General features: G+C 40.9%; 1 protein-coding gene across 1 annotated transcript in view; it reads right to left on the bottom strand.

Annotated features, from left to right (window-relative positions):
- Window positions 1-22,906, bottom strand: part of DOK6 (docking protein 6) — a 535,367-nt gene that overhangs the window by 138,575 nt on the left and 373,886 nt on the right. Inside the window, 1 exon segment of the mRNA XM_006837551.1 lies at window positions 22,697-22,744. Within this exon segment, the coding sequence (XP_006837614.1) occupies window positions 22,697-22,744 (48 nt within the window).

Below are 22,906 nucleotides of genomic sequence, written 5' to 3'. Positions count from 1 at the left end.
TTCTTCAACTTCAGTTTGAATTCGCATATGAGCAATTGATTATCTTTTACACAGCCAGACTGTTGGCCTTGTTTTGGCTGAAAATGTAGAATTTTTCCATTGTGTCTGCCTAGAGATACAATCAGCTTGATGCCTGTGTATTCCATCTGTTGCGGTCCATGTGTGTAGTCACATTTTATATTGTTGTAAGAAGATATTAGTAATGAATAAGCCATTGGTCTTGCAAAATTCTATCAGGATCTCCAGCATCATTTCTATCACCAGTGTCATAATCTGCAACTGTTGATTCCTCCTCTTTGTTTCCAACATTTGCATCCCAGTAAGGAGTCCTGGTGTGGTGCTGTGGGCTAATGCGTCAGACTGCAAAGTCGTTTGAACTGCAAGGTTGGTGGTTCAAGCTCACCAGCGGCTCCTTGGAAACCTTATACAGGGTCGCTTAGCAACAACAACATGAAGTAGTACTTATTAATATGTCTTGATTGCATGTTTGATCAATTTCACACTGAAGAAGTTGGTAGAATTTGTTAATTTCATCAGCATTTGCTTTACTAGTAGTGGTTGCTGTGTACATTTGAGCAGTCATGGTATTAACTAACTGTTCTTGATTGTACGTGTATGGATATGATCCTATTACAGACAGCTTTGAACTGCAAGATAGATCTGAAATGTTCTTTTTTGATAATGTGTACCATGCCAATCCTCTTGAATTTGTTGTTCCTGGCATAGTAAACCATATGGTTGTCACATTCAAAATGGCCAGGAACCGTCCATTTCAGTTCACTTTTGCCTAGAATAGAAATCTTTATGCAGTCTATTTCATTGTCGACAAATTGGAGTTTCTTAGATTCATACTTTGTACATTCCATGTTCTTGATTAAATGTTTGCAGCTGTTTTTATTCATTTTGAGTTTCACCCTATCTGGAAATGAAGGTCATGTAAGCTACACTCCATTTGTGTCACCATAGTCAGCTCTACTTTAAGGAGGTCGCTCTTTCCCAGTCAGATTTTACGTGTCTTTCAACCTGAGTAGTTCATCTTCTGGCACTGTATCTGATGGTGTTCAGCTGCTATTCATAAGGTTTTCAGTGGTTATACATTTAGAACTAGTCTGCCTCTCCATCCTCTTAGTTTCTCTTAGTCTGGAATTTCCACTCAAACTTTTCCACCATGGGTGACCCGGCCGGGTTTTCAAACAGCACTCTCATTCAACACATATGCCATCACAGTACAACAAAAACTAACAGGTGAGTGGTGGAGTACAGGTTCATATCTGCAAGTAGATTTTTACTTTTTTGCCAATATGGTGGTGGTGATTACATGCCGTGGAGTTGGTTCCGACTCATAGCGACCCTGTACAAGGTTTCTGAGGCTGTAAATCTTTATGGGAGCAGAATGCCTCATCTTTCTCCCGTGGAACAGCTGGTAGTTTCGAACTGCTGACCTTGCGGTTCACAGCCTGATTTGTAACCACTATGCTACCAGAGCCTTTAAATTCTTGTCATTACAGCTCTGGCTAGGACTTCCAGGACAATACTAAAAAGGGTATCATTGTCTGATTCTTCTTTGTAAGGGAAATGGTTTCAGTTTCTCTCCATTTTGAGTGATGTTGACTTTTGATTTTGTGTATATGCCTTTAATTATGTTGAGAAAACTTCCTTGTATTCCTATTTTGTTGAGTGTTTCTATCAGGAATGGCTGTTTCATTTTGGTGTTGTTTTCCTTTGTTTTATTTATGCTCACTGTCCTCACTTCTGGAGGCTGATATGGCACTGTGGGTTAATGCGCTGGACTGCAAAGTCAGTTTGATTCGCAAGGTCAGTGGTTCAAGCCCTATACAGGGTTGCTACGGGTCGGAACTGACTGAACAGCACTTAACAGAAATCCTCACTTCTAAGGAGCTCTGGTAGCATAGCGGATTATGAGCTGGTCTGCTAACTGAGAGGTCAGCAGTTCAAATCTACCAGCAGCTCCACAGGGGAAAGTTGAGGCTTTCTGCTCCCGTAAAGACTTGTAGCTTCAGAAACTCTACACAGGGTCACTATGAGTTGGAATCGACTCGGTGGCACACAACCACCGCCATCATCCTCACTTCTCAGGAGTACTCTAATTATATTTCTTCTAAGAGTGAATTTCTTCTTTACTCAGGCTGTTCACAGTAGAATCAGTATTCACTGCCTGTACCACAGTTCCCATGCATCAGCTCTTCTTCAGTCTTCCTTATTCATTGTCCAGCTTCCACATGCAGATGAGGTGACTGAGAAGATCATGGCTTGAGTCAGGTACACATTAGACTTCTTTGCTTTTTAACACTTCAAGGAGATCTTTTGCAGTAGGTTCACGCTATGTAGTATGTAATTTGATTTCTAGAATGCTGCTTCTGTGGATGTTGAATGTTGAATGAAGCAGAAGGAAATTCTTGACAACTTCACATATCATATACTCCCCTACCTTCGTAATACCCAGTGTAGTACAGGAACCAGAGGGTTTGATCTGGACACTGGGCTCTGGAGAGAAGTGGTGTGAGCCTAAGCTAAGCATTAACTTTGGGTCCAAGAGTTTCAAGCTTTCTCTGTTTCTGTTTTGGCATCTAAGGAAGTCTTATGCTGAGATGGTAGAGCCCTAAGACAGAAATGAGTCCTGGTGTGGTGCTGTGGGTTAATGACCTGGACTGTCAAGTTGGTTTGAACCACAAGGTCAAGGGTTCAAGCTCGCTAGTCACTCCTTGAAAACCCTATATAGGGTCACTATGAGTCAACTTGATGGCGCTTAGCAACAATGATTACCATATGGAGGATGGTGGCCTGGGACAGTTACCTAGGCCCCAAATGGACTAGCAATTCCGATTGCATTAAACCACAGTGATTTGAGTTGTTACGGCTCTTTGATCTTGAAGACTGGAAGTTGATAGATAAATTCAGCACTCAAAAAGTACACAACTCAATAAGAAAACTCTAAAACATGCTGTGATGAAAGAAAGGTTGGGTCAGAGAAAAAGGGGAGTGGATAGGGGCTGAAGGAGTAGCAAGCCTGGTGGCACAATGGTTAAGCAGTGGGCCGCTAACTGAAAGGTCATCAGTGGGAAACTTTATATGCTATACTGAATCCTGGTGTGGCACTATAGGATAAGCACTGGACTGCTAACTGCAAGGTCAGCAGTTCAAACCCACCAACCACTCCTAGGAAACTCTATGCAGGGTCACTGTGAGTTGGAACTGACTGGATCTCACACCACATTTGCTACACATGAGCAAGACGTGACAGTCTGCTTTCTTAAAGGCTGGTGTTGTGTTGTTAAGTGCCATTCAGTCGGTTCCAACGCACAGTGACCCTGCATAGGCTTTCTGGAGCTGTCCTTCCTTATGGGAATGGCAAGCCTCATCCATCTTTTGAGGAGCGGCTGGTGGGCGGGCTCCCTTGTGGGTTAGTCGTCGAGTCACTGCCTAGAAAACTCTCTGGGGTGTCTCTACTCTGTTCTACAAGGCTACTATGAGTCGGGGTTGACTCAAAGGCACGCAACAACATGGTGAGACATGCAGGAAACTTGGGATAACATGTCAGGCCCACTGCATGGCTAACAAACTGCTCCATCTCAGTGAAGAGGTGGGAAAGTGAAATGCTAACAGCACTGTTGGCTCTCCAAGTGCTTCAGAGAAAGGGGATCTCAAGAAATAATGTGCAAGCAAACTTGAAACAGATTTAAAAAAAATCAAAACCATGCAAAACTGGAGAAGAAAACTATGTTGAGGCATCAAAACATAAGAGAGAAAATGAAAGTCCTTTAATGACAAAAGCAAACTAAAAAAGCCTTGAGGAAGAGAGGGGATTAAGCATGTGCTTTCCATAGCTATTGCAAACATCTTCCCAACTGATAAAGATATGTCCAGGTAAAAGGCAGCTCAGGTATGGTGTCCGCTCCACTATCAGCCCCCATTATCATCTGTGAATGGGAACACAGTAGCTCAGCAGGGTAAGTACTGGACTGAGAACTTATCACAAGGTCAGTAGTTCTTGCCTACCAGTCATTCTGCAGGAGAAAGCTGAGGTTTTCTACCTCTGCAAAGATTTACAGCCTTGGAAACCTTAGAGTCACAACTGACTTGATATCCCTTAACAACAACTGTCAGACTTGAATGAGTCCTGGTGTGGCACTGGAGGATAAACACTGGACTGGTCATTGCAAAGTTGGTGGCTTAAACCCACCAGCCACTCTTTGTGGTTTTTGTTAAGTGCTGTGAAGTTGGTTCTGACTCTTAGTGACCCTGTATAAACTTTCCTGTAGTAATGACTGGTGGGTTTGAATCGCCGACCTTGTGGTTAGTAGTTGAGTGCTTACCCTACAGTGCCACACCAGGACTCTATCGGCCATTTTAGAAACCCTCTAAAATGGAATGGCCTTGGTAACATACAATAACGTCATCATCTTTGAATGAGATAAAATTATCTAGGACAAAGAACTGGAGTGTTGGTGGCATAGTGGCTTAGCATAGCAGTTCAAATCCACCAGCCGCTCCACAGGAGAAAGATGAGGCTATCTCCTCCCATAAAGATTTACAGCCTCGAAACCCTCCACACGATCGCTGTGAGTTGATGAGTTGGAATCTTCTTGACACAACAACAAAATCAAAGAATTGGTTAAGTGTATAGCATTCCTATGGAACCCAGATAAAGTCAAGTGGGAAATAATAAATCTATATTGAACAATGGACAGTGGGTATTGTTGATCTGACGAATCACCTAGAATTCAATAGATAAGTCTATGAAAACATTGCTAATATTCACTTATTTTTGTAGATTTTCTGAAAATTATGCAGAAAGCACAGAGAATTTTCACATAGCCCTCCCTCCCTCCCACGCACTGCTTCTCTATTATTAGCATCTTGCAATCATGGGGTATATTTGTTACAACTGATGAGCCAATGACTGAAGAATGGTTTTTAGCAGGGCTTACTCTCTGTTGTAGAGTCCTATGGGTCTTACTGAACACAAAATGTCATGTGTCTTCTATGTGGTACCTTACCAAAGAGTTTCACTGCCCTACAAATGGCCCTATTCACCAACCCCCATGCCATTTGTCTCTTACATATTGCCCCTACCCCTCGATTTCAATAGCTGTTCTCTAAATGCCAATTCCTATCTTCTATTGGAATTACTGCTTAATCTGTCTGTCTTTCCAGGCATCTTAGGAGTTTATTCAGAGCAGGAATTAAGTCTTACCCATCTTCAGTTCTCTGCTTATTATCAACGTGTTTGATGAATGAAGGCAGCCCAGAGACTAAATAGGTGAACTGACTTCACCTACTGTCTGAATCATAATGCCCAATGGAATTTGATCTCTGGTAATGCAGTGGTTACAAGTTGGGCTGCCAACCTCAAGGTCGGCAGTTCGAAACATGAGGCTTTCTGCTCCCGTAAAGATTGGTAGCCTCGGAAACCCTGTGCAGGGTCACTATGAGTCGGAACTGACTCCACCGTACATAACAACAACAACAACATGGTAAAGGGGTGGGTAAGACTGTCTTAGAGATTTGCATTAGCGATGTATGTGCTGTTAAGTTAAGAGTAAGCCTGGAGGAACTTTGAGCTTTTATTTATATTTTTTTATTTTTTCCTGTGCCTTAGCAAATCTCTTGGTACTCTAATACTAGGGCTAATGTTTCCCTGTAGGAAAAGGCATTAATTAAATGACTTAGGAAACTGTTCTTAGTAAGGAATAGAGGCTCTGGTCTTCGTTTTTGCTCCATTAACTTCAAAGTTCAATACATTTTTATTGAACCCACACATACTTTAATGTGGATTGCTTTTCACAAATTGGTCTGTGGGGACCACAATGACAGTTTTGGTCTTGTTTTTAGGCTTTTCTTGTTTTTCTTAGAAAAGTTTCGAAACTTTATTAAGAGTCATTAAATCAAGAAATGATTGTGGGATTCAAGGGGTCAAATTCAAGTGGGAAGTGATGACAAGTTCTGATTTGAGCTCTTCCCGGATGGGTGGTCTGTCGCAAGAGACTGCTCCCTGGTGGCTTTATTAGAACAACTGAACATTTATCCACTCACTCAGTGCATGTGCAGATTTTCACAGTTTAACATCTCAAATTAGGAGGACATTTAAAAATATATGGCATCTTATATTCGGTAAGGAACCCTGGTGATGTGGTTAAGTGCTTGGAATGATGTGGCAACTATTCCCTTAAAAGATGAAGCCTGGGAACTCCTACGGGGACAGTTCCACTCTGTCCTATAGGTTTAGTGTAAGTTGGAATTGACTTGGTGACAATGAGTCTACCCAATGGCCCCCAGATGGTTTACGTGATTTGCAATTGGCTGCTAAGCTTTAGACAGGCAGTTGGAACCCACCCAGTGGCCATGTAGAACAAAGGTTGGTGAGTTGCTCTGTAAGATGGCAGCCAAGAAAAGCCCCATACAGCAGTTGTACTTGGTAATGTGAGTTGAAATGGACTCTAGGGTACCAGTGCGTTGGCTGGGTTCTATCCAATGGCAGCATTCAGAGGGGCTGCCAGGTAGTGGAGAGATGTGATCATTGATCCTGCATGTTCCGAGGCCAGAAATGGCCCTGCTTTCCTCAGTTCTATGGAAGTTGACGGGAATTTGGTGCTGTTGTAACTATTGGTTTTGCTATGAGAAGAAATCAACTTGATGGCCATGTGTCTCTGGGTGTCCTCAAAGGAAAACAAGAGAGTGTGAAGAGTATTCACGGGGACAAATCTTTCTAATCACAGATAAAAAATACAAAACAACAAGATACCAAATTCTACTCTAAAAATATCCGAAATCACCGTTTTAAACGCTTATGTTTATGGGGCAAGAAGGGCATTCTCTTTGCATCATTAGAGAGTGTGTCAACTGATGTTACTCTTCTTGAAAGCAATTTGCTGTTAGTATGAAGAACCTTTGACCCACTAATTCTTCTTATAAAAAAGCATTCAAGAAAATAATCAGAGATTGGGATATAATTGCACAGATGGTCAATATGGCCTTATAAATAGTTTATTATGGAAATATCTTAATGTTAAGAATGGCATAGTCATATGTTAGAGGTACCATTTAAAAATAACAGTGATCAAAAAAACACTACCACTGATTCTGCCTCATATAGGACAGAGGAAAACGAACCCAGAGGGCTGTAAACTCTATGACGGCAGATGAGCATGTTTTGCTGCTGGGGAGTGTCCACTGGATTTAAACTGTTGCTGACATTTCAGTTAACAGCTGAGTGCTTAACCAGTGCACCACCAGGGTCCTCTATGGGATCACGTTGCTGTTAGGTGCCACCGAGTCAACTCTGACTCATTGCAGGCCCATTGTTACAGCTACTGATCAATCTATTATTATTGGTGTTGTTAAGTGCCATTGAGTCTATTTTGACCCACAGTGACCCTGTACAGGGTTTCCAAGGAGCAGCTGGTGAGCTTGAACCACCAACCTTGTAGTTCAAACGACTTTGCAGTCTGATGCATTAGCCCACTATTGAGGGTCGTTTTTTTGCTTTTCCATCTGACCCTCAGGAGTCCTTGAGTGGTGATAGGGTTAATGTGTTGGACTGCAAAGCTGATTTGAGCTGCAAGGTCGACAGTTCAAGATCACCACCTAGTTCTTCAGAAACCCTATGCAGATTCACTATCCAGAACCATTTACAAAGCATGGCGTCCTTCTCCAGGGATTGATCCTTCCTGAGAACATGTCTAAAAGTCTAGCCATCCTAGTTTTAATGAGCTTTCGGGCTGTACTTCTTCCGAGCCATATTTGTTTGTTCCTCTGGCAGTCCATGATGCTTTCACTATTCTTCACTAAGACTATAATTTAAATGCATCGATTCTTCTTCAATCTTTCTTCTTCATTACCTGGCTTTCCCATGAATATTAGAAGGCTGTTGAAAAATACCATGGCTAGGGTAGATGCACTGTAGTCCTCAGCATGATGCAGTGGCTCAATTCTCTGCTGCTAACCCGCAGGTTTTAACCCACCAGCTGCTTGACAGCTGTAGAAAGATGCAGCTTTTACAAAGATTTACAGCCTCGGGTATCAAACATCCATTAAATTTTTGATTTCAAAAGCCTAAGGGATTTGCTCTCAATATTGAGTGAGAAAATAGGGTCAATAGATTTATTGTAAAATACACTGAATGGAAGTACACCAAGGCATTCAAAGTGGATTATCTTTGGATGGAGGAATCTTGTGTGATTTTAAGTTTGTATTACATTTAAAATCAGATGACAAAAGGGATTAAAATTGATCACTATAAAGGAAAAGTTGAGACTTACATAGAAGAGCGCAAAATGAGTCTAGCAAACAGATTTCTCATCTTACCATACCTAGTTAGCCTGGTCCACCCCATTTAGAGAACATTTGGACTTCTCTCTTTCCCTCCTGGACTCTTGTTTTTCCCAGGAAAGGGTTCTATTACAGCAGTAATAGATGCTCATTGTCAAATCTTTAAGCTCTGTGAAACTATCTATACAAGGAGCTTCCAAAACTCTGTGGAAAATTCCATGATCTTTTCCTTTAATTTTTCCATGAACAGCAAATCCCCTCCTACTTTCTTTCCTCCATATTAACAGTATTTTACTGGTATATAATTTGCAGAGATAACACTCTGTTGATGCTGCGTCATTGAAGTAAAAGGCCTTTAGGCTGAGGATTCAGACTTTCATTATTGGCCTAGCTCTTCCCTAGCCCAGTTCTCCAGGTCTAAATAACTGTAATCTAGTCTTGGGATCTAGTTGTGAGCTTCACCAGGACTATCTCCTCATAAATGAAATGAGTTTACACATGACAATTTCTCTATTTTAAGTTAACATCACTTGATGACTATTTGCCAAAGATCAACAGTACCTGGTACAGAGAGAGACAGTAATGTGGCCATACAAGATTGGGTTTAAGACCAACAGACTTGTGGCTGACCCTGGAAGATATGCAGAATCAGAAGCATTTACATTTTTAACTTAACTTGAATTACAAACAAGAGAATCACTTTGGCAACAATATCAGGGCTCCTTAACTATTTACTAGGGTCAAAGGGTAAGGGTCATGGGCTCCAAGTCCAGGGTCTTTGGAAGCTTAAAGGGGGTCTACTGCTGTTGTACACCCTCGATTCAGACTCACAGCAACCCTATACGACACAGTCGACAGCCCGAAAGCAGGCTACCCAATCTTACTCCCTGAGCGGCTTGTGGGTTTAACCACTGCACCACTAGGGGTCAATTTAAAGGACACCCTGATTTTAGTGTGATACTAGAATTATAATTTAAAATGAAAAGGGATAAGAGACGAGAGGTACCTACTAAGAGGAGCAGCAAGCACTGCTAACAAAGGTCTACATAAAGGGAAAATGTAAAGGGAAAATGTTGATCAGGAGGAATGAGTACCAAAGACTTTCTCCAAACTTTGTCCTATCAAATGATCATCATCCAGATGACCAATACAATGCTTTCAACTGGTTCTCATGCCCCAATGAGGACTGAAAAATTCTAAAAACGAAGAACATTCATTCACTAGGCATGAAACAGTTGAATGTACACAAGAATTTCAACAAGCAAGCCCTTCTGCTGAAATACAATGTCTTTGAGAACTTTGGTCAAAAGGTGATGAGTGGATAGTCACTGGTGATTGTACTCATTTTAAGTCAAGAATTCAGATTTCCAGGGGAATCCCAATTGGACAGACAGAGATCATTGTGATGGGGCAGCTGCTAGCACAGGGGAACTCAGATGACTGCTCCCACATTTAAGAGCCATAAAGATGGAATGATGCACAATGACAGAACAAGTTGCAAATATCCTAATAATAAAGTTAGACTTGGTCACAGAAAAGCAGACTGACCACTGAAAGAAAAAGCTGCAAGCTGAACTTGAAAGGTAACTCTTAGGTTAACACCGCCATCAAAAAGAAAGACTGCCCTCTCTACTGTATTTCCTGGAACAAATCCTCCAGACAACCTTAAAAGACTGTTCGGACATCAGAGGAATCAAACCGACACAAACAGCGTGCTTTTGAAGACAATTTTAAATTCAGACCCCCAAAACAAATTTAGGCCCAACAGACTTCTGTTTTTTATTTGAAATTAGAGGCAATAATGATAATAAAAACAACCACCAGCTAACCTAACCCAAGCCCTGCTGTTTTCTATCGCCTCATATGCATGTGAACATTGGACAACAAATAAGGAAGACCACAGAAGAGTTGATGCCTTTGAGTTACGGTGTTGGTAAAGAATATTCAAAGTACCCTGGACTGCCAGAAAAACAAACGAAGCTGTGTTGGAAGAAGTACAGACAGACTGCTCCTTAGAAATGAGGGCAGCAAGACTTCATCTCTTGTACTTGAGACGTGTTGTCACGGGGACCAGTCCCTGGAGAAGGAAATCATGCTTGGTAAAGTAGATGGCTAACGGAAAAGAGGAAAATCCCCAACAAGATGGCTAACAAGGGTCGTTATGAGTCAGACTCCACGGCATTTAACAATACCCACAAAAATAAAATTGAGAAAACAGCCCAAATGGAGAGCTTAGTGGTAGAAATAAGGAAGCCCAAACAAGTAGACACAAATTGTCTCCTGGAATGGCCAAAGGTAGCGATAATTTCCATGTTACTCTGACCATATATACAGATAAATGTAAATTTATAAATATTCTTAGATTGCCATCAAGTTAGTTCTGATTCATAAAATCACAATCATGATTCAAGGAATACCATAAAGAGATAAAATAAATAAAATTGAAAGCTATGTAGAAGGCCTAGATGGTAAAAGGCCACATAGATGAAGAAATGGTGAAGTGAAACAGTTGAACAGAAAATTTCAAAGGGCAACTTTGAGAAGACAAAAAGACCTGGAGTCAGAAAACTACCAGGTAAGAACATGCTCAATACTACTGAAACTTAAAGAACTAAAGAAAGAAAAAAAAAAATCAAGCCTCCAGAGCAAAATATTGAAGCATCAAATGAAGATGGGAAGAATATAGTGAGTCCAAGTACCAAGAAAAATTGGTCAACATCCAGCCATTTCAAGAGTGGCATATGTTCAAGAACCAATTGTATTGAACGAAGAAGTCCAAATTGTGATGTAGGCACTGATGAAGAATAAAGGCCCAGGGATTTTTTGGGAAACAAATTGAGATGTGACGTTCAAAGTGCTCACCAACTGGAAAAGAGTCGTATTCCAAAGAATGCTCATTTCATAGAAAGATGACTTAAAAGATTCCAGAAATTACCTGACAATATATTTTACACAAGTAAAAATTAGTGAAGATAATGAAAAAACAGTTACAGCAATACACTGACAGAGAGTTGCCAAAAAATGGAAGCTAGATTCAGAAAAGGATGTGGGATAAGGATAATATTATTGATGTCATATTGATCTTAGTTGGAAGCAGAGTATACCAAAAAAGGTATTTACCTCTGTTTTATTATTACATAATAATAAGGCATTAGGCTGTGTGGATCACAGTAAAATATGTATGACATTGTAAAGATTGGGAATTCCAGAACATTTACATTACGCTCCTGCATAACCTGTACGTAAACAGACCAAAGGAAAAGGGAATGACGTAGAATCCGGAAAGGTATGTGGCAGGGTTGTGTCCTTTCACCATACTTATTCAATGTGTAGGGACAGCTGTGAATGCGAAGGTCAGCAGTTCAAACCTACAAGCTGTTCCTTGGAACCCCTCCACAATGTCGAAATCAAGAGTTGGAACCAACTTGATGGCACTTAACAACACCATTCAGGCTGAGCAAATAATACCAGAAGGTGGACTATCTGATGATGATGAAGCATCAGGATAGGAGGAAGGCTCATAAACAGTCTGTAAAATGCATAAGGCACAACCTTGTTTGCTGTAAGGGAAGAGGGCTTAACACACTTGCTGATGGAGACAAAGGTCTTCATTATGAATTACACTTCAACATATGGAGACAAAGGTCTTCATTATGAATTACACTTCAACATAAAGAAAGCAAAAAAAAAGAACCCTTACAACTAGTCCAATAAGCAACATCATGATAAGTAAAGATTGAAGTTGACAAGGATTTCATTGTATTTTTATCCACAATCAATGTTCATGGATGCAGCAATGTTATAAAGCAAAGATGTCACCTAGAAGATGAGGCTGTGCTTTTCCCCAGTTATATAGTATTATAAATTGCCTCATATGCATGTGAAAGCTGAACTATGAATACTGAAGACTCAAGAAGAGCCGATGCATTTAAATTATAGTGTTAGGAAAGAATATTGAATGTACCTTGGATTGTCAGAAGAACAAACAGACATGTCTTGGGAAAAGTACAGCCAGATGGTCTGACTTCATCTCACATAAAACACTGGACATGGTATCAGGAGGGATCAGTCCTAAGGAAGACATAATGCTTGTTGTTAAGTGATTTTAAGTCGGTTAGGACTCACAGAGGTCCTGAATAGGGTTTCCAAGGAGCAGCTGGTGGGTCTGAAACACCAACTTTGTGCTTAGTATTCCACTGCTTATCCTATAGTGCCAGGCCAGGACTCCTGGTAGAGGGTCAACATAAAAGAAGACCCTCAGAGTGACTTAGGAGGCTGATGCAGGGACGGATCTTGTTCACTTTTGTCGTTCATTGAATCACCGTGAGTGGGAATTGATACACCTACCAATAAATGGTAGTAAATGAAGCAAAAGAATCTGAAGGCACAAATTTGCCTCATTTGATGACAACCTTCCATAAAATTAAACTGCTTAATTAGAAACCATACTAGAAATGGGTATCATATTTGCACACCTAAGCAGAAGAAAGGAGCACATCTATATTACTAACTTAGCTACTGAGCCAAGTGGACTCCAATTACCAGTGTTTAAAAAGATTGTTAATACCTCAGGAAGTCCTCTTAAAGAAGGATTTAAAGAAATTACAGATAAAATTAAAAACCTTTTAGAAGAAGGAGTGAGTAGTTGTTCCAACCACCTTTCCATATGATAAGCCAGCTCAGGTCTTTACAAACCAAATGGTTCATACAGAGTTACTGTTGATTACGGAATCCTTAACAGAGCTTCATAAACAGAGCTTCACACAGAGGGAGTACTACTGCAGAGGAGACTTGATACACTAACCTAGACTTTAAAGGCATGTTCTTAAGCCATTCATTCCATTGGCCAAAGAGAGTCAAACCAAACTGGTTTTTTATAGGGAGGTATGGGAGCGTAGTGGTTATGAATCGGGCTGCAAACCTTAAGGCCAGCTGCTCTGTGGAAGGAAGATGAGGCATTCTACTCCCGTAAAGATTTATAGCCTCGGAAACCCTGTACAGGGTTGCTATGGGTTGGAACCGACTTGACGGCACTTAACAACAACAAATAGAATATACATTCAAAAAATGCCAATGGAACGAATGGTCAACACTCTTGTAACAGCACATAGCTTGCTGACTTGGGATATCTAGTTTCTAACATATTATACCCTTCCTTATATCTTACCTAGATGACATTATTATAATAGGACAGAGTAAAACAAGAAAAAAAATCACTCATTTCTTACAGGAGGAGGATGTCATTAATGTTAGCAAGGTTGAAGGACCAGATACAACAATGAAATCTGTATGTGTTAGCTGGTTATGTGGTAACACTATAGGATAAGCACTGGACTGCAACCCACAAGGTCGGTGGTTCAAACTCATCATCTTTTGTCCATGGAAGAAAGATGAGGCTTTCTGCTACACAGATCTCTAGTCTCGGAAAACACTATATAGGGTAGCTAGGAGGAGGAATCTACTCAATGGCAGTGCGATTGTTTATCTGGAGAGCACATAATCCCCAAGAATTTATAGCACAAACATTACTAGGTGTATTTGGTTATTGGTGATACCATATACCAGATTTAGGAATAATTCACAAGTACATCTATGAGACAACTAGAAAGCCAAAGATGTTCACTTGCGAGTCTGTGTAAGAACATTCTCAAATAATTCCAAAAGAAGTGATGCAAATATATCAGATTCTTGCACCCATAGAGCCTGAATCAAAACTCAGTTTTGCCACCTGATCTTTATGGATTAAAAATCCTAGACTCTTAATCCCATTGGCCTTTGGTATAAAAAGTCCTCCTGGGTGGAACAAAAATAATACCCCATGGAAAAACTCCATGGACTTTGTATGAAGTGTTACAACACACAGAGTCACTAACTGGGGGTAAACAAAGAGTATTCAACTCCACATACCTTAACCCATCCTGGCATGGGTTCATCAGATGCTTGAGAAACAAATGGTGTAACATCAGGCCAGAAGGCTCAGCTCTCAACTGACATTGGTACATTTCTTACTGGGGAATACAGGTGGATAGCTGATCTCTGTGTTAATCATGAAAATCTCAACACAATCTTTAAAGGGACACAGGAACAATTTGGACATGCAGGATTTCATACTATCCCAACTTGGTCATTTAGACAAAACCTACCCATTTACATTTAGACAAAACCTACCCATTTACTTTATAGTTAATACTATTTTAATTTTACAGAAAATGGATGGCAAGGAGACAGAGACACATTAAGGAATACAGGGATAAGATAAATGATCCCAATATAGTATATCTGTCCTCTACTTACTTTTGAAAATAAATACTCATGCAACATAATAGATGTATGGTCATTTTAGGAGTACTACAGTCTCATAAAACCCATAACCTACACTTTACTATAAAAAGCATTAGATTTAGATTATTTTGCTTTGCCATACCTCACATGATAGAATCAGATCGCACATACTTTATCAAGTAAAAAACTGAGCTGACAATTACTTAATCATATAAAATTACTGAATCCTGGTGTGGTGCTGTGGGTTAATGCACCAGACTGCAAAGCCGTTTGAACTGCAAGGTTGGCGGTTCAAGCTCACCAGCTGCTCCTCGGAAACCCTATACAGGGTCGCTATGAGTTGGATCCTGACTCGATGGCACTTAACAATGAAAAAAATGGGTTGGAGTTGACTCTACGGCACTTCACAACACAACAACAAATAAAATTACTGACTCATATAGAAATGCCATTTACTTTACAGCAGCTGGTAGCATCCAAAGATATAGTGACCTACACTTACATCAAAGAGTCCTAGCATGGTGCTGTGGACTAATGCATCAGACTGCAAGGTCAGTGGTTCAAGCTCACCAGCTGCTCCTTGGAAACCCTATACAGGGTCACTAGGGGTTGGAATTGACTCGATGGCACTTAACAACAATACTTACATCAAAATGTAAAGACTTCTAACTAACCAATAATAGAGGATGGTCTAAGCAATTATGGGAAGCAGCCAAAACTCTCAACCACAGAGAAAGAATGAAGACCCTCAGTCACCCAGATATGACACTTACATTTCTCCAAGAAATACTGTAAATCATAGATTTTTTGGTAATGAGCCTCCTTGGTGGCAGTGGTTAATGGGCTCAGCTGCTAACTGGAAGGTCAGTGGTTCAAACCCACCAGCCATGAGTTTTGGGTTTGTTACAGTCCTCTTAACATGTAATAATAATTCATTTAGTACGAAACAGATTAATGGCATTTCCCTAACTTCCGTCTAGTCATTTTCAGATGTAGTATCATAGCTAGGTTGACTTCCTTGAAGCCCCTAACTTGCATTTACTGCTTTCAGCAGTGGACCTCAACAAGGTGCACTGGATTCCTCTACTGCTTTCATATATTACCATTCCACGGTTGTAGGTCACCAAATCGCCAATACCTGTCACCTTAGCAACTCCTTCACAACAAATTAACAATGATAAAATTCAAAGAATTGATGTTAAAAACCAACGTGGTGCAAAACATTAGAATGTAACTAATGTCCCCTAGGACTTCTGGTGTGGCGCTGTAGGAGAAGCAGTTCAAACCCACCAGCTGCTCTTTGGAAACCCTATATGGATCACTATGCATACAAGGTCAAGATGAGTCAGAACCCTCATGATGATATGTAACATCCTGTCTAGAATTTGACAAATGGGAACCTAATTAACTGTAATTTTTTTTTTTTTTTTTTTTACCAAAGCCAAAATAAAATATACTTAATGTGGTGGATTTTGTTTATCTAATTTTGTCTGCACTTGGCATAGGTATCTCAAACATAGATTTTTAATGGATAAGTGATTTTTGTGTTCTCTGTTTAGCTCTGATGTGTAGAGTCATGCCAAATTTAAAGTTTTAATTTTCCTAATGTTTTACATTGTGAATCCTTTCCACCAAGCCCACTCATCCTCAATGCTCCTATTGGATCAGGGGAGAACGGACTCACAGTCTACTTGTGTAAAGTTCTGCGGAGCAGTTCTGCTCTGTAACATAGGTCACTATGAATCAGAACTGCCTGCATGGTAATGGGTTTGGTTCTGGGCTATCCCTACCTTCCTTTTGTTTACATTCTCTTGCTGGCCTCCCCCCACACACACACTCGTTCAGGAGAATCATGTACCATCAATATGTCAACAACTCAGCTTCCAATCCACAGATATATCTATCTAGTGCAGTGACATAGAAGAGTCCATACCATTATGGTCAATTGGCATAAATAACATAGTCCACAAAGACAATGTTCTATATCGTACTTTGGTGGGTAGCATCTGGTATTTTTAAAGCTCGTGAGTGGCAAAGGTGCAAATATTGATCTCTCCATGTATGGAGGAACGAAAACTGATGAAAATGGAAGATTCTTGGACTAATGGAACACACGAACATCAGTCTCCATGACTTAAGGACAGAAGACCTAGATGGTGTACTGCTACCACCACCAACCATTCTGAGAGGGATCACAGAAGGTAGCAGATAGAGTGAGAGAAGATGTAGAACGTAACTCACAATCATAAAAAACAAAACAAAAAACGGGCTTAGTGGTCAGAAAGAGACTGGAGAAACTCGACACCATGGGCCTCGACCGCCCTCCAGGTCTGGAAAGGAACTCACCCTTGTGGTCCAACTTTCAGTCAAGCAGTAGGGACGACAACACTAGTAAGGTGTGTTCACCATTGAATGGTCATTCAAAATCAAAAGGGCAACATGTACCTAAGGCCAGAGTTGAGAAGGATGGGAAGGTGGTAAAATGAAAACAAGAACCACAGTGGGGAAGTGGGACAACTGTCGTTGCACGGAGGGGACGGCAATCATTGAGATGAAACAAGTGTATGATTGCTTGAATGTAAAACTGATGATTTTGTCTCTAAACCTTTGCTCAATTCACAGTAAAAAATTCAAAAGAAAACAAACAAAAAAACACCCAATGTGGTATCTTACAAACAAATACATGAAAAACCTTAAGAGAAACGGTCAGTACAGGTAGATATGAAAGTCCATCCATAGCAGACAATCCTATTGAGTCAAAACACGTGATGCCACAGTGGCTTGTGAAGCAAAAATCCTAGCTGTAAAGGCAGCATTGTGAAACCGGGCTATCACACAGGGGAACACCACAATTCCAAACAGGAAACTGATGCTTAGAGAGGGTCAAACACCTGTTTACACACAGTAAGTATTCATGATCAGGGATAGCACCAGATACTACAGACGTATCTAATCTATGGCTTTTATGCCTGAGACAAATGCAATATACAATACATGATTTAGAAAATTGGTCTTTTGTGGTTTGTTCCTCGAATCCTACAAACTTACTGGCCAAATGGTTAAGAATTCATATTATCTGCTTCAAAGATTGCATTAAAATGATAAATACGTTAAATATGGCAAATGAAGAAAAAGTTAATAGCTAATGAACTTTTTCATCTCAATGATCTTAATGTTTCCTTGCTCAGTGTGTTGAAGCAACATTGAGGAACTACAACCAGGTGAGTGAACACTTGTGGCAAGAGGTAAAACATATACAATTCCAAGATCCAGAAGGCAACTGAAGAACATAAACAAGACTTTCCCCCAAGCACAAGCACTTTACAACAGCATGATGGCATATCTCTGCATGCCTTCAAGGAGTCCTTCTGTGTGGCACAGTAAGATAACACTGGATTTCTAACCACAAGTTCAAACCCACCAACTGCTCCACAGGAGAAAGATGAGGCTTTCTGCTCCTGAAAGATTTGAACACAGCCTTGGAAATCCTAGATCAAATTAGAGTCCTAATCCTTAACCACACTGCTTACTCCTATCAACTGAATGGACCCCTCCTCCAAACAAAACATTGAAGACAAAGAAAATTTGAGTTTGCCCTTGTCCCTCCCACACCCACTTCCCTGGTTTTCCTAATCTCAATGCTTACTCCACACTCCCTAGGTTTGTTTTTTTGTTAAATAGAGTTTGAGATCAGAGGGTAGGTTGGGATGTACATGATAGGGCTTCAAAAAGTTCATGGAAAAATGGCATGAAAAGATAATGGAATTTTTTCCATGAACTTTTTGAAACCCCTGCATACTTATAACTTGAAATTAACAAATTCTAACGTCAACAGGTGTGGTTCAATAGCATAAACACTGGACCTCAAGGTTGGCAGTTCAAATTTACCAGCCACTCTTTGGAAACCTTGTACTGGATCCCTAGGAGTTGGAACTGACTTGACAGTGGTGGCTCACGCACACCAGCCTCTCCTTGCTATGGGACAGACCTGACTTGACAGCAGTTAACAACTACAACAATATAAATGAATGGTAATTGTTTCTTATGAAATTGTCATAGGAGCGGCAGGCTTTCTCAGAGAGGGAGGATCCTCTATTTGGAGAGGTTGAGTTCATGTGTAGATGGGGACAGCACACAGCACTGTCACATGGGGCATCTCAAAAATCACAATTGTCTCTTCCAGCTTTTGCAATCCTGCTGAGATGAATTCCTAGCTACCACACTAGAAGAGTGTGTGGACATAGGTCAAGCAGAAAAATGTTGTCAAAGTCATTATCCACCTAAGTCTGGAACTAGAAATCAGGAATTGAAGGCCAGGTGACCATGGTATTAATGCAACAAGACCCTACAGTGCAAATCAGGAGAAAATGGTTGTCTTTGGACAAGCTGCTATCTGGGGCCCGTTTCATGGAAAGCCCGCCCACGTACCATGAATAATTCTTAGAAATGGACATATGCTTCACTCCTTAGGTAAATCAGATTGTAGAGCAGTGAGCATCAAACATCCTTACATTAAAAAGGTAGAGAAAGCCCAAAGGTGCCTTGTGGGACTTCATTGTAAAACAAGTTTGAGAAATGCTCAGATTTGTCTTGCGTAAATGCATGTAGCTTATTTCAGGTGGTCACGCACCCCAAGAACTCATTCACTGCTGGAGACTCGGGTAAGAGAAAGTCCAGTAATTTAAGTCCAGCTCTCCAGTCTTGCGGTGTTTGACCAGTGGCTCGTCCTTGGTGGAGGCTCATGGGAGCTGGGGTCCTAGGTCTGTGACGGGGGTGGGCAGAGTTGTCAGCCTTTGGAGATGGTCCGAGACACTAGTCATTCTGCCTCTACTGTGCTTTTAAATGGAAGAGCAAAAGTCAGTCTGGAAGTTTTGTGTGGTTTAGTCTGTCTGGTTTGCAGACACCTAGTTTCTGTTGCATCAGGGCAGCATTGTTGTTAAGTGTCTGTCATCCAGTCAATTTGGACTCATAATAACCCTGTATAGGTTTCCAAGGAGTCACTGGTGGAATTGAACAGCTAACCTTGTAATTAGCTGTCCAGTGTTTCTGCAACAAAGCCACACCAGGATTCCTATCATAAAGGTTATGAACAATGTCTAATACTGTTGTTAAGTGCCATATCAAGTCAGTTCCAACTCACAGTGACCCAGTATAGGGTTTCTAAGAAGCAGCTGTTGAGTTTGAACTGCTGACCTTGTGATCCAGTACCTTGTGGTCCAACCCACAGAGCTACAACACCAGGATGCCAGTTCTAATACTGTTGATGTTGTTGTTAAGTGCCATCGAGTTGGTTCTGATCCATAGCGACCCTGTAGAGGGTTTCCAAGGATTGACTGGTGAGCTTGAACCACCAACCTTGCAGTTCAAACCGACTTTGCAGTCTAGTGCATTAACCCACAGCGCCACACCAGGACTCCACCAGTGTTAATATAGATACACTGAAAGTTGCATCAAACTATATCACAGCTGTTGAGATTGTTGTTAAGTGCCGTCAAGTCAGGTCTGTCCCATAGCAAGGAGAGGCTGGTGTGCGTGAGCCAGTGACCTTGTGATTACCAGTCCAGTGCTTACATGAGAAAATATCTGAGTGCTACCAGACCCCTCGAAATAACCCACCAACCCTAAACTACTAGCATGAATGCTCACTGCTCACAGACCCCATTCTAAGTTGCTGGGCTTTGAGACTCTGAGTGTGGTTCCTAGGGAAGGTACTGTCCTACTAGGGTTGTGTGCTGTCTCTTTACCAGGTCACTGCAAAACAAACGCTGAACACTGGCTTCACTTTTTTGCCCTTTTTGTTGTTGGTAAAAGCACAAATCCTGTTTGGAATTATTTCAGTTACTGAAAACAGATACTAAAGTAGGCCTTTTGTAAATTGAAGTAGTGTAAAGCAAATTTTGAAAGGTGAGGATATAGTTTCTATATCTAGAAACTAGAAATTAGAACACAAAGAAGAGAACTGAAACCCAGAAAGCCCCATTTCCTGGGCTGAATTATTAGAATTATTAACAAGGAGTCCTGGTATGGACTGCTGTCTACAAGGCTGGTGGTTCAAATCCATTAGTTGCTTCTCATAAACCCTATACAGGGTGGCTATGAGTCAGAACTGGAATCCTGGGATGGTGCTGTGGATAAAGCACTGGACCACAAGGTCAGTTTGAACCACAAGGTCGGTGGTTCAAATTCACAAGCTGCTCCTTGGACACCCTATATAGGGTCGCTATGATTCAGAACCAACTCAACAGCATTTAACAACCGCAACATTGTTAATAAGAGACAGCTGTGGTATGTAGCGGCTTTCTGGATCTTAAGGCATGTGGGAGATGCTATCACAGTGCCTTCTAGATATTAAGGTATTTGCTTTTTAAGACGTCCCCCTGTCAAATAAAGACTTAAAGAAAATATATATTACTGAAATCAATAAAACAAAAGCAAAAAACATAAAAATTAAGATTTTGGACTTTATCTGACATGTTGCTGTTAATTGCTATCAGGTAGGTAACGACTCATAGTGACCCTGTGTAGGATTTCCACGGAAAAGCTGATGGGGTTGAACCACCAACCTTGTGGTCAGCGGTCCTGTGTATATCTTACCATGCGACACCAGGACTCCTTCTGTGATATAGATATTGTTATTAAGTGCCATTGAGCATGGTCTGACTCATAGTAACCCTACATAAGGTTTCAAAGTCTTTAAATTCATGGGAGCAGAAAGCATCATCTTTCCCCCTCGGAGGAGGTGTGGCTCACAGTCCAGTGCTTATCATATGAAGCCGCTGCACTTATATATATATACACATACATATACATATATACATGTGTGTGTGCATATACATACACATATATATTATACACATGTATAAAGTAATTAAAATGATTAAAACCATCAAGATCATAGAAGAACAAGTCATACTTGTTGTCAGAGAAACCAATCCATCTGCACACGCAGCAGCTTGGTGTTTTCATTGAGAAAATCAATGTAAAAACCTGTAGTAAGTCTCTGAAGGATTTCATGACAACAGAAGATACCTGTGGCCAATGAGCCGATTCCTAACATGGACGGCACTTAACAACAACAGGGACAAGGAGAACTGCCTTGTAAGGTTTCCCAGGCTGTAATTATTACAGAAGCAGAGAAACAGTCTACTGCATTTGTCTGTCACCGAGCGGCTGGTGGGTTCAAACTTCTGACCTTTTGGTTTACAGCTGAGTGCCTGACCGCAGCGCCACTAAAGCTCCTTATGTGGACAGGTATAAATGGAGTGAAAATTCCTAATAACCACTGTAGATGAACACAACATGTTAATTAAAACTTCTCTCACTGTCTTACATGTGTCAATGCCAAATGAAGGAACAGTTCAGTTGTTGTATAAAACAGGAAGCTAAGGGGTCTCCAGGGGGAAGATCCAGGGAGGAGAGCCTGGAAGAAGTGCTGCCAAGTGACAAAAACAACCTGTCCAACTCAAGTCCACACACACTAACGCTTACAGTCCAGTAGAGAATGCATCATAGACTAGGCGTTCCATCTATAAGCTCTGTAATTCTTTATGCATAGCCACAGTATTTTGAATAAATACTGCCCATATCAGGGAGTGCTTTGGTTCTGTAGGGAAAGCATTGGACTGCTAGCCACAAGGTTTGTAGAGCCCATCAGCAACTCTGGAAGACAAAGATGAGGTTTCCTGCTCCCAAAACATGTACAGCCTCAGAAACCCTATATAGAGTTACCATGTGTCAGAACTGAGTCAACAGCACTTCGCAGCAGCATCAATGTCTGAAATACTCCTTTTCCTACAAGAATGAAGAAGGTGTGGATTGAGTCAATTAAGGCAGGCCGTTAGTTACCCTGTCAGGATCCAACCAGAGGGAAGGTCAGGGGAGGTAGCATGTACAAGCACACACAGGTGAATGGCTTCTAGGAGAATTCATGTGGAATGGCCTATATCCCACCTTAGTGCACACAGACTGTAAATTAACCCCACCTTAGAGGGCCTTTGCTTTTTCTCTATATAAGTTTTTAAAGGCAAATGACCCACTTAGGGTCCTAAATATTTTTATTAAAATCTAATCTTGAATAAGGGAGTCCTTAGGTAGCGGAAAGGGTTAACTACACTCAATGTTAAACAAAAAGTTGGAGATTTGAGTCTGTGCAGGGACACGTTAGGAGAAACGCCTGGCAACCGAGGTGTAAAGAATCAGCCAGTTGAAAGGAGATGGGGATAGGATTCTTTTGATTCAATAGTGAGTAACTGTCATTGTGACTAATTGCGACTGTCAAAACTATAAAGGTAGAAGTTTTGTAACAAAAAGGGGGCAGTAGTTGATTGAACAGTCC

This window comes from Chrysochloris asiatica, unplaced genomic scaffold (genome assembly GCF_000296735.1).
Source record: "Chrysochloris asiatica unplaced genomic scaffold, ChrAsi1.0 scaffold00021, whole genome shotgun sequence".
Lineage (NCBI taxonomy): Eukaryota > Metazoa > Chordata > Mammalia > Afrosoricida > Chrysochloridae > Chrysochloris > Chrysochloris asiatica.
This window is presented reverse-complemented; position numbering and strand designations above follow the sequence as displayed.